Source organism: Selaginella moellendorffii, unplaced genomic scaffold (assembly GCF_000143415.4).
Source record: "Selaginella moellendorffii unplaced genomic scaffold, v1.0 SELMOscaffold_70, whole genome shotgun sequence".
NCBI lineage: Eukaryota > Viridiplantae > Streptophyta > Lycopodiopsida > Selaginellales > Selaginellaceae > Selaginella > Selaginella moellendorffii.
Genome location: NW_003314331.1, coordinates 8,266 through 23,538, shown reverse-complemented (window position 1 = coordinate 23,538; position 15,273 = coordinate 8,266). Strand labels below are relative to the sequence as shown.

Genomic DNA, 15,273 nt, shown 5'->3' with positions numbered 1-15,273 from the left:
ATACATACTATTCCACACAAAGCAACAAGACGAGTAACTCTCATGCGAGCGCACTCACAAACAATGAGGATTCCTTTCCAAAACGCTTCAATCACATCTATCTACACCAGCGCTTTTATCTTTTCCCTCTCATTCTCGGACTCTTAGCTTGGAACTTCTATTATAGAATTGGATGGATCAAGACTCTCCTGGGTAGAGCATACGTATGACGCTACGGTTGATGGATCCCATGACTGTTCATGTCGTGTCTTCAATGCCTGTCTCTCCCGCGGAATTTTTGGCTAGAGTTTGGGAAAGGAGAGTTTTGGAAAGCGAGATCGATCGCGAAAGAGAGAGAAGTCTCGCGCTTTGCTTGCGTCTGAGAGCTTTTTGTTTGTGCTCTGTGATCCAGACAAGAACACAAGCAAAACAAATGTGGCTTTACTCTGTTTTATCGTTTCTTTCTTTGTTTTTTTTTTCCAGTGATGCAGTGGTGATCGAGTGATCTAGCAGCAGCAATCACGTGTGTACTGATCGAGGAAACAAAAATCAAACCAGCAACGTGCAGAGATCTGGCGACTGATGTGGATTGGCCGACCAAACCTGGAAGTTAAGTTAGCGCGTGCTACCGCACTGTACCGCGCGGTACCGTGCGGTACGGCTGCAGTTACCGCGCTGTACCGCGCGTTGGAATACATAGCGCGGTGATTATGGGGAAAGTATTTGAATCAGATCGCGCTGGCGGGCTGGCGATTCATCGCCATCACCGCACCGACAGTACTATCCATTTTCAAATAGCACATTTGGGGCTTTTGTGCGTGGATCATCATCGCTCATCTCCGAATCGTCTCGATCCGCGCAGCTTGGGTGGATCCCGTGATGAAACCCACCAGCGAGGATCGGCAGGAGGAGCTGGAGCGGCGGCTGGAATCGCTCGAGGGCGTCATGGCGGAGCTCAATGTGTTCCTGGCGCGGCTCTCGGCGGAGGTGCTGAGCCTCAAGGTCGCCGCCGGTGCCACCGCGAGGAGCAAGCAGCCATCCTCGTCGCTCTCTCCAATCCCGCGAGGTACTTCTAGCTCCAATCTCTTTGAGCACACCACCAAGGTGTTCGTCTCCAATCTCGACACCATGGCCAAGCACAGAGAATCCAATGTGGCTCCTTCTCCACCTCCTCCTCCTCCATACCCAGATTTGCAAGAGGAGACCATCGAGAGCTACAGCTTCCACGACCAGGAGAAGGGCGGCAGCAGCCCCTCGGATCAAAGCTCCAATGGCTCCTTCGATTCGCGCATCCATCAGGAGCACCACCAGCCGCCAAGGATCCCGATCTACCGCGGCGAGCGCGACGCCGAGACGATCTGGGAGTGGCTCCACAAGGTGGAGAGCTACTTTCGAATCGGCCAGGCTACCCCGGACGAGAAAGTGCTGATCGCGACTTACCATCTCAAGGACGCGGCCTACTTCTGGTGGAAGAACTCCAGCTCCAGCTCCGCCATGGTGGGCAGCTGGGAGGATTTCCGGGACGCGTTCCTCAAGTTCTTCATGCCCGCGAATTACCAGCGCGAGGCCAAGTTCGCGCTCATGGATCTCCGGCAGCTCAAGTCGGTGAGGGAGTATAGCTCACGGTTTTGCAAGCTCGTGTCGCGGCTGCCCGGATTGAGCGATGAGGACAAGGTGGCGTACTACGTGCACGGCCTCAAGTGTAGCGTCCGGATGGGCGTGGATGATCACAATCCCCAGACGCTCGAGCAAGCAGTGGCATTGGCCGAGACGTGGGAATCCAAGAGATGGAAATAAGAATGAGTTCTATCTAAGAGCTTACAAGAATCTCCTTCCTCTCTCCAAGAAGTCCGAGGCTTCGCGAATGCCCTAGTCTTTCTCCAAGATCTGATTATCCTGTACCACGGCCGTACGAGCAGACGAGCTCGCCTCAAAAGAACGTCGTCGAAAGCTAGTCTGGCAGAGTCAATGCCAAATGAACATAGTCAATAACAGTCCATAAATGTCCCGTAAATTAAGCTCAATTTTGGACCAATCTTTCTTTTCTACATCCAACTCTCGAGCTTCTACCTACAGAACTGCCATCCCTGGTGGGTCTCGACTTCTTCTCCAACCCGAGAGTCTTTGTGAATGTTCTATGGACATCGTTGAGCACAGACTCACGGGGTGTTGGAACTTCCCTGCAATGCCCAACATACTTCCTAGAGGCACGCCAAGGCGGCCTTTGGGATCGCAATCGTGGACGCTTACGAAAAGGAGATGAAAACGACGCACGAAGTAAGTCAAGTAGCTTTAGAATCGGATCATGTACCAGAAGCTGTCATGAGTGTCACGTCGCAGGTCTGTTCGATCAGAGATGGGGGTGCGCTCCTTGTGAAAGCCATCCCGCAACACCTGTGTGGTGCAAACACGAAGATATAAGCTCACACTTCTGATCATATAAAAGAAAAAAACTATCCTTTTTCTCCTCCTGCTTTGGAGCATCCTGTGTACCGAACACAAGCTTTTAAAAAGATAAACTCTTGAGAGGCAACAACTTACACGTTAAGTTGTGGTTGTGATAGATTCGGAGGTCGTAGCGTCCAAGCCAGATGCAAGGCGTTGGTGGTGCGGCAGCACGGACAGGGGTGGCGTCTCCATGACGAGTGATCGCAGCAACTTGTTGTTCTCGATCCCTTGGAGCAGCAGGACGAGTTCCTTGACCAGCAGAGACATAGAGGGCATTTCACGGTGGCTCGAGTGCACCATAACCAGATGGTATTTGTGTATTCCTTGTGCCTGGTTTACTCGTCATCTTTTTGCCTTGGCAGCACCCTGCAAACATTATTTGATGAGAGAACTGAAGCAACAGATGGTTTATTTCATCTGAATTTCCGGTTCGAAGGCATCCGGTACGGGAGTGGAGCGGATCTTTGGTACGGGAGATCCATATCGGTTTCGTTGCGTGCTGGTTTTTCGGCCATTCGAACCAAGGAAACGTGAAAAAGAAAGGAAAGAACATGAGACAAACACAAACCTTGTTTTCGCAAAACTTTGCCCAAAGTAGCTCCAAGTGCTCGCTCTCATCTTGCTTAGCTGCGTCCAGCGACGAAAGTCTATGGATTCCAACCGACGAGAGCAGCTTCTGGCAGGCGAAATCAACCATACAATCCAGCTGCGTTGCACTCCTCTCGGCACTTGAGGCGCAGAGGCAAGCAATGTAGCAAACTGCGAGCTCCAGGAACAGCGTCTCGTCCACCTCGGCGGAGTCCCATGTATTCCATGCACCGAGCTCCAGTGCCGGGGCCTAGACTTTGCAACAAACTCGGACACCGTGAGGAGCTTTGCAGCGCTCTCTCTGCATTGTGCTTGATGCAAGTCTCCTTCTTGGCAAGCAACGATAGCTTTTCTTTTAGTTTGAAAGCATATTCCAAGACTTACTACCCTAAATAATAAAATGTCGATGGAAAGGGTTCGAACCCATGACCACAAGGTTCCTGGCTGGATTTGAAACCTTGGCAGAAAAAGAATATTCCTTTTAACGTTGTCCAATGGAATCGAACACCGGACTGGGGCTAGATTTAGGGTTTTGTGGGGACTAGGGCTTTTCAGCCGCCAGGGAGGAGGAGGAGCAGCGCCATGGTAGGTGGATCCCTGCTGCGATGGATGGCCTCGTCTCACGGCGCTCGCTTTGCTGCAGGGTATCGACATCGAAGCCGGCGGGCGCAACAAGAAGACCAAGCGGACAGCCCCCAAGAGTGACAATGTCTACCTCAAGCTGCTCGTCAAGGTGAGTGCGTGGGATTTGGCATTGGATCTAGAGCGGTTGCGCGATTTCTCACGCATTTTCTTTTCCATTTCCTCTCTCGCAGCTCTACCGGTTCTTGGTCAGAAGGACCAACAGCAAATTCAACGCTGTGATCCTCAAGCGGCTCTTCATGAGCAAAACCAACCAGCCGCCAGTGTCCCTCTCCCGCCTCTCCGCTAGCATGGAAAAGAAGGTGAGGTTTCCGATTGCTCGCATCACTTCTTGATTGGTTTTTCTTTTTTCCTTCTGACACAGTCGGGAAAGATCGCTGTCCTCGTTGGAACGGTCACCGACGATCCTAGACTCGCGGCGGTTCCCGCAATGACAGTGGTGGCTCTGCGCTTCACCCGGACTGCCCGCGCCAGGATCACCAACGCCGGAGGGAAATGCCTCACCTTTGACGAGCTCGCGCTCCTGGCACCCACTGGATGCAACACGGTAAGCAGCGATCAGTCGTAAAGTCCCTCCCTGTTTCTTAGTTTTCTTGTTGCTTTGCCAAGGTACTTTTGAGGGGTCGCAAGTCCGCTCGGGAGGCCGTGAAGCACTTTGGGCCGGCTCCTGGTGTGCCACACAGCCACACCAAGCCGTACGTGCGCTCCAAGGGGCGCAAGTTTGAGAAGGCTCGCGGGCGACGTAACAGCCGAGGATTCAGAGTCTAGGCTACTGCTCCTGTATTTCTCTAAAGCCGTCTTTTTTGTGATGTTGAGCTTCAGAAAACTATATGAGTCTTCCAACCTCAGTGCTCTTGGTTCAAACATTGTAGTTTTCGTTAAATTTGATCTCCTTTTCATGTGAAGAACACCATTCGCAATAGATATTCGACTCCGTTGTCTTGTTCCTTGAAGATGTCTCCTCGCCACCTTTCGCCCACTCAACCAAAAGCTCATCGTTGTCAATAATCAGCTTCCTTCTAGAAAAGGGGCACAGCCGATCTTCCTCCATAGCTCTTGTCCACGTCTAGATGGATAGGAAGCGAGAAATAAGTGTCATCTACATGCAGGCAAAGTGATTGAGTTTTCCTGATCGCTTGCCAGCAAGGAACTTACTTCTATCACTGGCACTATTGCTCGGCGGGGCGGATTAGCTTCTCTGTCGCTTCGTCACATTTTCAGGATTGCGAGAAGAGGCGCGGGGCTGGATTGATTGGGCGAGGGCGAGAAGTCGAGTTAGCGATTTTTCCATGGGTACTGGAGCCAATGCAGCGGAAGGATTGAACGAGAGCATACGTGTGCTGCTGCGGAAACTTGAAAGGCTTGTAGGAGAACTCAGGAATTTTGCTCCTTTCGTTTTCTTTGTTTTTCTTCGTTTTTTCGTTACTATGTTGTTTTCCTTTTCACATGTTTGACTGTCAGGTTGATAAAGAGCTGCAGTTTCTCGGTTTTTTTTGGTTCTCTCTTTATACATTAGAGTGTAACAGGGAGGTAATCCACTTGGCTTGACTTTGAATACGGTGACTTAAGTTCTTTGCCATCTACTTTATCGGTAGTTTTATTACCACCTCTCCAAGGGTTTACCACGTGACTCCCAAGGAGAGAAAACTTTTCATAATATTCATCTCAAAAGCACGGGATCTTGACAGAGTTGCTGGTGTCAAGACTCGAACGAAACAGCGAATTTAACGAGCCGATCAAGCAGGTGTTACAGAGAGGGACTCTACCGAGTAATGTACGAGTAGAAGATAATTCGGATTAACTCCATTTACTCCTTCCTAGGCCGTCGCGGAGTCTGCTGCTAAGAAACCTTTGTCGGGTCCTCCAAGACGAAAGTGTGATTGGGCCTTTGAAATCGCTTGGATGGCAAATGATCTCATGCAGGCAAGTAAACGTTCGGGTTTTTGAAAGAAATGTAACTTTAAAACTTGTCTCAGGAACGGCATCCACTTCCATCGCCAGCCTCCTCTTGCTCGTCCATGTATGCCTCTTGGACCGCTTCACCAGGTTGCCGATGAAGCGAGGCGTGGCGCCTTTCTTCTTCTTGGGATGATGTAGTTACTAGCACGCTGATCACCCGGCTCCAACAAGTCGTGGGCGACGGGGCACTTTCACAACAGGAAACTAGACAGACCTGTACCAGGAACTGGAGACATTTTTTCGCTGGTCGCCGTGGAGCTGAATCACCTGCAAAACAAGCAGAAAGAAAAAACAATTGTACGAACGACTTCTTCTCAGCGCCAGATCCGTGCAACAGCAACCACACACAAGCAAAAAAACAAACTTGTCCTAGCTCTGGGTCGTCCACAACTGTCCCGTTACAGCAAGATTCCTGAAACAGTAGAACCAGTTCACTTGAAGGCTCTTAAGTAGATGACTCGAAAACGAAAGAGGCAAAGAAGGGCTCACTCGCTTGACGTCTTTGAGTCTCTTATTGTTGAACTCTTTCTTCAGGCAAAAATAATCGTACGTCCACCATGTATCTTGATTTAGGCAACTCTCTGCAGCACAAAGTTTATTACTTTCAGCAAAAGGCAGCTATGCTAGACAGACCTGTACCAGGAAGCGGGAGACATTTTTCGCTGGTCAGGAGATCAATCGTACGACTTCTTCTCAGTGCACACACAAGCAAAAAACAGGCTATCGTCCACAAGTTGAAAGAGTAAAACAAAGTGAGGACTCAAAAAGGAAAGAGGAAAAGAAAATTCTTTCTTCAGGCCCTGGTCAAGCTCTTGCGTCCATTCCTCTGCTGCATGCGAACATGGACCCCGCACCTTGGTCATCAACATTTGCTTCAGCTGCATGGAATGAATAGTTAGTAAATTGTGGAGGCTCACTCACTGAAGGCGCCAGACATGAACCTGGGCGTAGATTTCTCTCCTCGGTTTCTCGGCTTTTAATCTGCCCTCTGAACTGAAAATCTGGCACATAGCAGCTTTGCAGCTCCACAGACATACACTGGGACACGTGGCTGAGTAGCATATGTATAAAGCTAGAGTTTTCCTTTTCTTTTATGCACTGTATTAAATCCTGGGATGAATTGAGGAATAAGATTTAGAGTGGTTCAAAGATGTTCTTTTATTTGGTTTTCTGATTAAACAGAATATAGGGATCTTATTATAGTTTGGTCTATGGTAATTTTTTGGATATTTTAATATATTTTACCGATATATTCATTTAAATTATAAACATGCTAAGTAAATTTGTCATAGTATTGCCAATATTCATGTGAAAAATTTTCTTATATTCAAAGTAAATAAGGTGTTTTTGTAAGAAAATTGGATAAAATTATGAACAATATTACATATTTAAGAAGATCCATAAACTATGTTTTTCTAGAAATTTTAAATAAAAATATATTTATTTATTATTTAATATATATAATAGGAATATATACAACAGCAAATAGTTTGTATTGAAACCAATCCAATGGCTACATCAAAATAATACCTCAACTATAATAATCATTTAAGAGAATTTATTTCAGACAAGAATATTGAAATACCACTCAATTAAGGAGTAAATATGTAAAAATAATTGTAGATGCCCTAACAAAAGCACCAATTTCTAACCAACAAGTTAAATAGTTGAATATAATATTCATTTCCATTAGTTAATTGTGGAAAAAACCCCATTAAATCACACTATAAACTCAAACAAACGGGAAATTATAATTAACTCTAACCTAAGGGTGAGTACAGGTTTTAGCATCAAATGCATACTGAATAATATTATATTAAATCTTTAGTCAATAGAAAGGCCTATTTAGCTTCTGAATTGCATAACAATGTTCTATATTATCTATATTCACCTACATAAAAAGGTTTTAGTAAGCATGGAAAAAATATGGAATAAAAATTAAAAGCAATCTTTCTCTCTCTACATCCAACACCCTCCTAGCAAATCTCAATCTAGAAGGTTGTATTTAGGATTCAATATATAATGACTTAGCACAACACTCAAGCCTTAACGTCATACACTAAAATATATGATATCTAAGTGAGTTTTTTTTTCTCACACTAGGACACATGATGTAAGTAAGAGTTTTCTTTCTCTTGTGCACATTTTTAAGTGAGAGTTTTCTTTCTCTTGTGATTAGGATATGTGATATCTAAGTGAGAGTTTTTTTTTCTCTTATTAAGTGAGAGTTTTCTTTTGGTCTGCCCATTCATTTGAGGATGATCTCCATTTGAGAGTTTCAAAGTTATTTATATAACTTTCACAAAGTTTTTCTAAAATCCATTAATGAACTTTAAGTTTTGATCATTGACAATGTCTTTTGGCAAACCAAAATAGGGAAAGACTTTTTATATACTGCATCTAAGTTTAAGGTAGTGACAGTTTTCCAAAGAGCCAACAACACATATACTTTGTCAATTGATTTACTATAACTAATACTTATTCCTTTTGCCTCAACGTTCATAGCAAATAAATGATGAAGTTTATAAAGATATTACATTAGTTACAAAAGTCCCCTTAGCTTTTCCCATGGGACCTTTACCTATTGACAGAGCTCATATGATTTACAATACTTGAGGATACTATCCTTTATATTCCTTTAATAAAAATTGTACTTAATCAGTTTATATGTTTTCTTCCAGCTTAAATGATTAAGCTTAGGATGATCATAATAGTGAAATAAATTTTGATAAAGCAATACATCCACCTATGATAAATATATATGGCTATTATAGTAAAAAATTCCATCTACTTTAGCATGTTAAGCTTGAGTACGCTTAACTACCCTCAACCAATTGCCTAAACTTGTTAACCACTTTACTCAAATGATGACAAAATCATGTTCATATTCATATTCGTTAACCATTTTAGTCATATGATGACAAAACTATATTTGTGTTCATGAAAGGTTTTTTTCTCTTATGTATTACACATTTTTCAACCTATAATGACCAAGTGTAAGCTCCTGAATTATTTACCATATTTATATTCAAAATATTATTTTACATACACAACACTAATCTAGTGATAGAAAATAGTTTATATTGTTATAATATTAAAGTAATTTAAAATATTTGAGTTTAAAAATAATTTTTTAAAACATATTAATTTATATTTTTATATATAATTTAAAACATTCTTAAATTCTAATTACCTATAATATTTAAAAAGGCAATATCAATCAAGGAGCCACACATCATAAGACAAAGATTGGTTAAGCTAAAACTCAAGGCTTCACATGATAAGAAATAACTTTAGTATTATAATTTACTCTTTTGTCATTTTGATTGTCAACAAGTTGGAGATTAAGTAGTGATTTTAATTGGTCTCTCATTAAATCACTTTGTAAGTGTATAGAATATGGAAAAGGAATATAAAAATATGTATATCAATTACCCTAAAAACTCTAGCTTATATATAGGAGCAAATGGTCTAAATTGGAATCAATCCAATGGCTATTAAATTCCCACTACATTAATATTAATATATGTACATTTGGACCTCACCACTTATAATTTTTATTTTGATGCCTCCAAATACTTTTAGATTATGTTAATATTAAAAAATAACTTATGATGATCATACTTGAATATTGAAAAAGACAGTAAATTATTAATTTAAGTTGCGACAAAAAGAATATGCTTCAAATTACGGTTTTGTTAACAAGGATGAGTGGCGCTCTAAGACGGAACGTCCGGCTGGCCAGCCAGCTAGGTGTCCGCCCAGTATGCCCTCTTATGATGCCAAATGGCCCTATCCCTTGGGCTACAATCGCTGCTCCCATCCATCTTCCCAAGCGCCAGGAACAAGAAGAAGGGCTCTTGCATCGGGCTCTCACTCAGTGTAAGAGCGCTGCAAAGCTCCGTACAGTGTCCAAGTTTGTCTCAATGGCTGCCCACCCGCACGAGGAGGAGGCAGCGGCACTAGACATGCACGAAGCTGCGTCCATGGAATACTTGCTCCAATACTGGGATTCCCCCGAGACGGACGAGACGTTGTTCCTGGTGCTGGCCGTCTGCTACATTGCTCGCCTCTCCGGTGCGGAGAGGAGCGCGTGTGCTGCGACGCTGGGCTGGGATGGCGCTCGTGAGCAGCTGGATTGCATGGTAGACTTTTCTCGCCAGGAGCTGCTCTCAACTGGATCCGCTGGACTTCGAAGCCTTGGCTCGTCGGACTCATCGAAGCAAGACGAGGAAGTGAGCGAGCACCTGGAGATTCTGTGGGCCAAGTTTTGCAACGAGAGGAACATCCGAGGTTTATTTCAAGTGCTGTTCGTGTCACAGCAACTCTTTTTCTTCGTTTCTCTTGTCCCAGTGACCTCCGAGATGCCAGCACGCAACACTATCGCTATGGACTATTGGGCTTCACCACCCTACCGCAAGCCTTCTAATGGGGAATTCAGATGGCTTTGCCAAGGAGACAAGCTGACAAACACGGAGAGCAAAGAGAGTTCCCGTTTGTATGGGGTGGCAGCTGTCCCGAAGCTCTTTGGCTTGGTATCCAAGATTCTTAAAGCCGACTTTTTTCTAACGCTCCCAGTGGAGAGGCTGGTACTTGCATACGTGATCAGCTTACCATTCATTCGACAGTTTGCTCTCGAAAGGGGTGGAACATGCTGTCGTGCAAACATAGCAGCAACCGAGATGGAGTAAGACGGGCTTACTCGCAGCTTACACGACATCCGCTTGACCCACCTCCCATGCGTGTGTTTCCATACGAGATGGACTCCGCACCTCTGCGGGTCAAGGAGCTCGTCCTGCTGCTCCAGGGGATCGAGAACAACAAGCTGCTGCGATCGCTCGTCACCGAGAGGCCACCGCTGTCCGTGCTGCCACACCACCACGCCATCTGGAACTGCAAGCAGCACGCTCGCATCTGGCTCGCGCGTCACGACCTCCGGATCTATTACGACCACAACTTGACGTGTAAGTTCCTGTGCCTCGATCGAGCTTTCTTTTCTCTTTCTTGACATATTGGAGCTTGTTTAGATGGCCGGCTCGGTACGCTAGATGCTGCAGAGGAGGAGGAGGAGGAGGTATATCGGATTGTGTTACGAACTTGTTGGTGAGCTGATTGCCATGCTTTTCTTGCAAGGTTTTGCTGGATGCCTTCTGCAAGGAGCGCACCCCTTCCGTGATCGAGCACACGCTCAGGACCCAAACCCAGGACATTATGTGGTAAAGAGTATATCTGATTCAAAGACTCCATTTATAAAGTGTTGGTGTTGAAACGCAGGGAAGAAATCAAGGGTGAGATGGTTATGCACATGCGGCCAGAAGATTACGATGTAGCTAGCCACCAGACACAACGATGTGGCGAGCTTATACACAATATGTCGGGCATAGCAGGGTAGTCCTTCCCACGATGGAGGGGTACGAGCCACCGGTGCTGTGGGACATCCACAAAGAAATCACACGCAGGCTTGGCCTGGAGACAAAGACGAAGCGCAGCAAGGATGGCCTTTTCCCGCCGGCTGCCGAGGACTTCTCACTAGCCGAGCTATGTCGTGATAAGATTCGGAGCTGGATGTAGCAAAGCAGCGCGTTGTTCAGGGACTTTCATGTCCCGCGAAGATGCGGAAGCTTTGTCTTTTTGTTGCAAGTCTGTAGCTTTTAGCAACCTTTAACCATTAGCAGTTACTCTTAACAAGCTTACGCGGACAAACGCGTCACTTACCACTTGTTACGTGTAATGCCAGTGTGGATGCTGACGAGGAGTTTATGAACCCTGGGGTTTTGGCGCTAGAATGGCACCTCGGCGAGAGGAGTTCACGAATGCTGCAAGTTTTGGATCCATCTATCGGACTAGAGATCCGACAGTCTATCGCCGTGAGCAATGGCTTGTCTTTGTAAGTTTTGTGTAGCGATCTTTGCTTATCGACATTGTCGTGGCTTGGTAGGCCGGTTCTATAGATCCTTCTTCGACTGGTCGAGGAATCCGCCACGGGGGAAGGTCTGGATTTTTGTGTTTCCCTTCCTGTTCAGGAGCCGTTTGCCAATGCAAAGAACACAGAAGCAGCAGGAAGCAAAAAAATAAAAAAAGAATAGCTAGAGAGAAATTTGCACAAGAGCAAAATACATCAGGGAGTGGCCGACCAGTAGCTGTGATGAACCAAGCTCACTGGTGTCATCTTGTTCCTGGTGGACGCGACTAGCTCCACCCTCAGCTCTTTTTCGCCGGACAAGGTATAAGTTACAGACACGTCTATGTCGCCAGGAAATCCCACAAGGAAGTTTTCTTGTTTTACTTTGCTTCTCACTCGTGCTCTGCAGGTTTTTACCTTGCTCGGTGTTGTAGCTGTACAGGATAAACTGGACAAACGGCGAAGAAGGATCCTTTGAGACTACACGAGACCGTCAGAGTATGTTGTTATAGCCGATAAATCCTCCTGTGATTGCTTCGCTCTCGTTAGCTCACAGTTTTCTTTTACTTTTGCGAGATTTGAAGACAAACCGTGTAAGGTGTTGTTATCGTTGCCTGTCAACCTGTGCGTCTTTGATCCGGTTAGCAACCCGAACGTTGCCCAAGATCGATGCCTTGATCTATCTGGAGCGCAGTCATACCATGGAACTGGCTGTCAAAGGAGCTCTCTATTGCGGCACAGAGAGCCTGCAACATCCCATCGTATAGAAGTGTCCACGCGGGAGATGCAACACTTCTACCAAAACTATTAGGAGCACGGCTTTGGAGGCCGATCATCGGATGAATTTAAATACAATTAAGTTTTGATGTGATTTGGATTAACAGGTGCGAAAGCTTATCAGACAGTTTATATTTTGTTTGACGTACTCATCTCTGTAACAAGGCAAGACGGAGCGGATGTAAAGTATTGTTTCTTTTTGTTGTTTAAGTTTTCGCAAATAGTTTTCTTTTTGTGCAGATGCAAGCTATGAACTCTGATGTGACCAAGAAGGACATTAAGCACTACAACATCCTTCCGCTTGATGCCGCTATGGGAGCAAGGACGAGGCTTTCCGGAAATGTCGTGACTCATATTTACAACGTGATTCTCGAGTATGTGAGCTTTGGTTTTTTCTACTGCTCTTTGACGTATTTGCAGGAGAAAGAGAGTAAGACATCTTCTTGGCGAAATTATGATGATTTGAACGAATAGTTTTGGTTTGTACATGGACACTTGGAAGTTCTAACAGCTCGACGTGCAGGTCTAAAACTTGGGCTGTCCTATGCGAAAAGATGATGAATTTGTTTTTTTTTGGACCAGCCAAAGAAGTACATTCAAAGGTGCGTGGTTTCATACTTCATTATCTTCAAAGGCCTACTGTTTGTGTTTCTTGCAGCTAGCAAGATTTTTACCTCGAAAACCAAGCTGTTAATAGAAGCTCGATTGCTTCGGCATAGCTATTTTATCCTCTAGCTTCAGGTGAAAACTTGTCTGGTTGGCCTTCATAAAACGTTGTTTATGTTCAGTGTTTAAGATTTGTCTTCTGTGCCCCGACTTTTGATGTGTTTTATAACCAGATACCAACACGCCACAGGCTCTGTATTCGCTTTTGGGATCCTGATCCTTCCGGGCAGCTTCGTCCAGCGAACATGCAACAGGACTGACGAGAACTGGCTTTGGTAGCTGTTATCTTGTATCTCGTAACAAATGAGCTAATTTTTTTCCTCGTTTGCGTGGCGCAAAGAATCAGGTAGGTAAGTTTCTTCCTTATAGCTTCGTTTGTTTGATTTTTCTTTCTAACCTCTGGTACAGCCTACCATGGTCATATTTCACTGCAAGTTATTAGATCAAGCCCTTTCTGGATCCTTCAAAATCTATTTAGATTTTAACGAGTTCTTTCCTCGTGACTTTCTTAGTGCTCTATAAGATTTTTCGCGTAAAGTCTCAACAGCTGGGAAGAACTTTCTTAAACTGAGAACTAATCTTGATCGCAGCATACTTAAAGTTCGTGTCTGTGACAGAGATAGAATTACCAAATCTGGTTATCCATAAAATACACCTGCGACTAACAATACTAGAATGGTCTGTCTCTTTTTTACGTTGCCTGTTCCGAACTTATAGTTTTTTCTGAACACCTATAGCCATTGGCCATAGAAATCAAAGATTATGCTTGATAAATGTATATATACATTACCCCATGTCCCAAAGGGACTAAAACAATCACCAAGAACACACTCTTAAAGTAACTAACGAAATTAAGAGCACAAATGCCTGACATCACTCTTGTGTCATTTGCTTCCTAGATGATTCCACTGCAAAATTTGAAGCCACTTATTATGCTCCATGACTTGTGAGACTTTTTAGGGAGCACTCCATCACCAACATGCTTCCAGTTCATTATTATAATTAGTCATATCATGCTAGTAGTTATGATTATAAAATCTTATGGAAGTTATGATCTCAAAAGCTTTATTAAAGTTTGAAACTTGTAACAATTTTTTATAAGATTGTCTTTATAAAATGGATTCTAAATCATATATAGCTAAAAATCTAAAAAATAAAAAATAAAAAATAAAAAATAATTAAATTATAAAAAACATAAATTATCTAAAGAAGAACATGATTATAAACAAATATAACGTGCTAGAATAAATAGGTTTGTCAGAATTTTAAATACGATAGGATATAAATCTGTACCATGTGCTTTTTAAAAATTATCAAGTTTGAATTAAGATTCTTTTACAATGAGATACATGAATATTATTGGCACTATTGCAAAGACAACATTTGCAAGTATATAAAACAAAAAGTATATAATTTTAATAACTATATAAAATACAAAACTTTATAACTATAAGAAATATTAAAGCACATTACTACTTAAATAGTATTATTATTATATTTTTATATAGTAATATATTTAATATTGTTTCATATTAAAATAAATATATAATAAAATAAATATTTTAATTTTAATTTTAATTTTAAAATAGTTAATATCTTCGACATTAAAGTTACCGAGTATATAGGTAATAGTAACTTACATACTTAAACTTACTATTTGTATTATAAGATTATAATAGTTTTTATATGATACTTTTAATACTATAATAATATTTAAAAAATATTATAATTTTATTTTGTGTTTCCTTTTTAAAAAACAATCATTTCTGTATTAAGCTTATCATTTGTAATAAAAGTGTTATTATTAATTTTAATCATCCATACTTTTTCAATTTCTTGTATAATGAATTGTATTTTATGCAGCTTTAAATGAACATAACAATTAAAATTAAAACATTATATCTCATATTTTCATATACAAGAAAAATATAATTATACTTAAATACTTTTTTAATTATAATAAAATTGATTATAGATTTATAAGACATTTATAGCAACTGATTTCTAAAATACTATTATAAAATTAATATATAAATGTGAGACTACCATAAAATCTAGGATTGACATTGTAGAAAACTTTAATTTTAAAGATATAAATTAATCTAAGGAATTATTTTTAGTTATGTATATCCTTAATTATAATATTATATTTTAGATATCTTTAAGTATTATATGTTTTAGATTTATATATCACCAAATATTTCTTTAAACATAAAAAAATTTCTTTTTCAGAAAATGATATTTTTACATTCAAAACTGTAGCAATCTCTATTATAGTTTCTTTCTTGCTTCAGATTCTCAATTATCTGGTT

General features: G+C 42.4%; 1 protein-coding gene across 1 annotated transcript; it reads left to right on the top strand.

Moving 5' to 3' along the window:
* The first annotated feature begins 3,520 nt into the window (after positions 1-3,520).
* On the top strand, positions 3,521-4,562 carry LOC9640129 (60S ribosomal protein L18-2). Its single transcript, XM_002985842.2, has 5 exons — positions 3,521-3,600; positions 3,659-3,748; positions 3,831-3,959; positions 4,022-4,204; positions 4,267-4,562. Exons 1-5 carry the CDS (start codon positions 3,598-3,600, stop codon positions 4,423-4,425), a joined length of 564 nt encoding a protein of 187 aa, XP_002985888.1. The 5' UTR covers positions 3,521-3,597; the 3' UTR covers positions 4,426-4,562.
* The last annotated feature ends 10,711 nt before the right edge of the window (positions 4,563-15,273 follow it).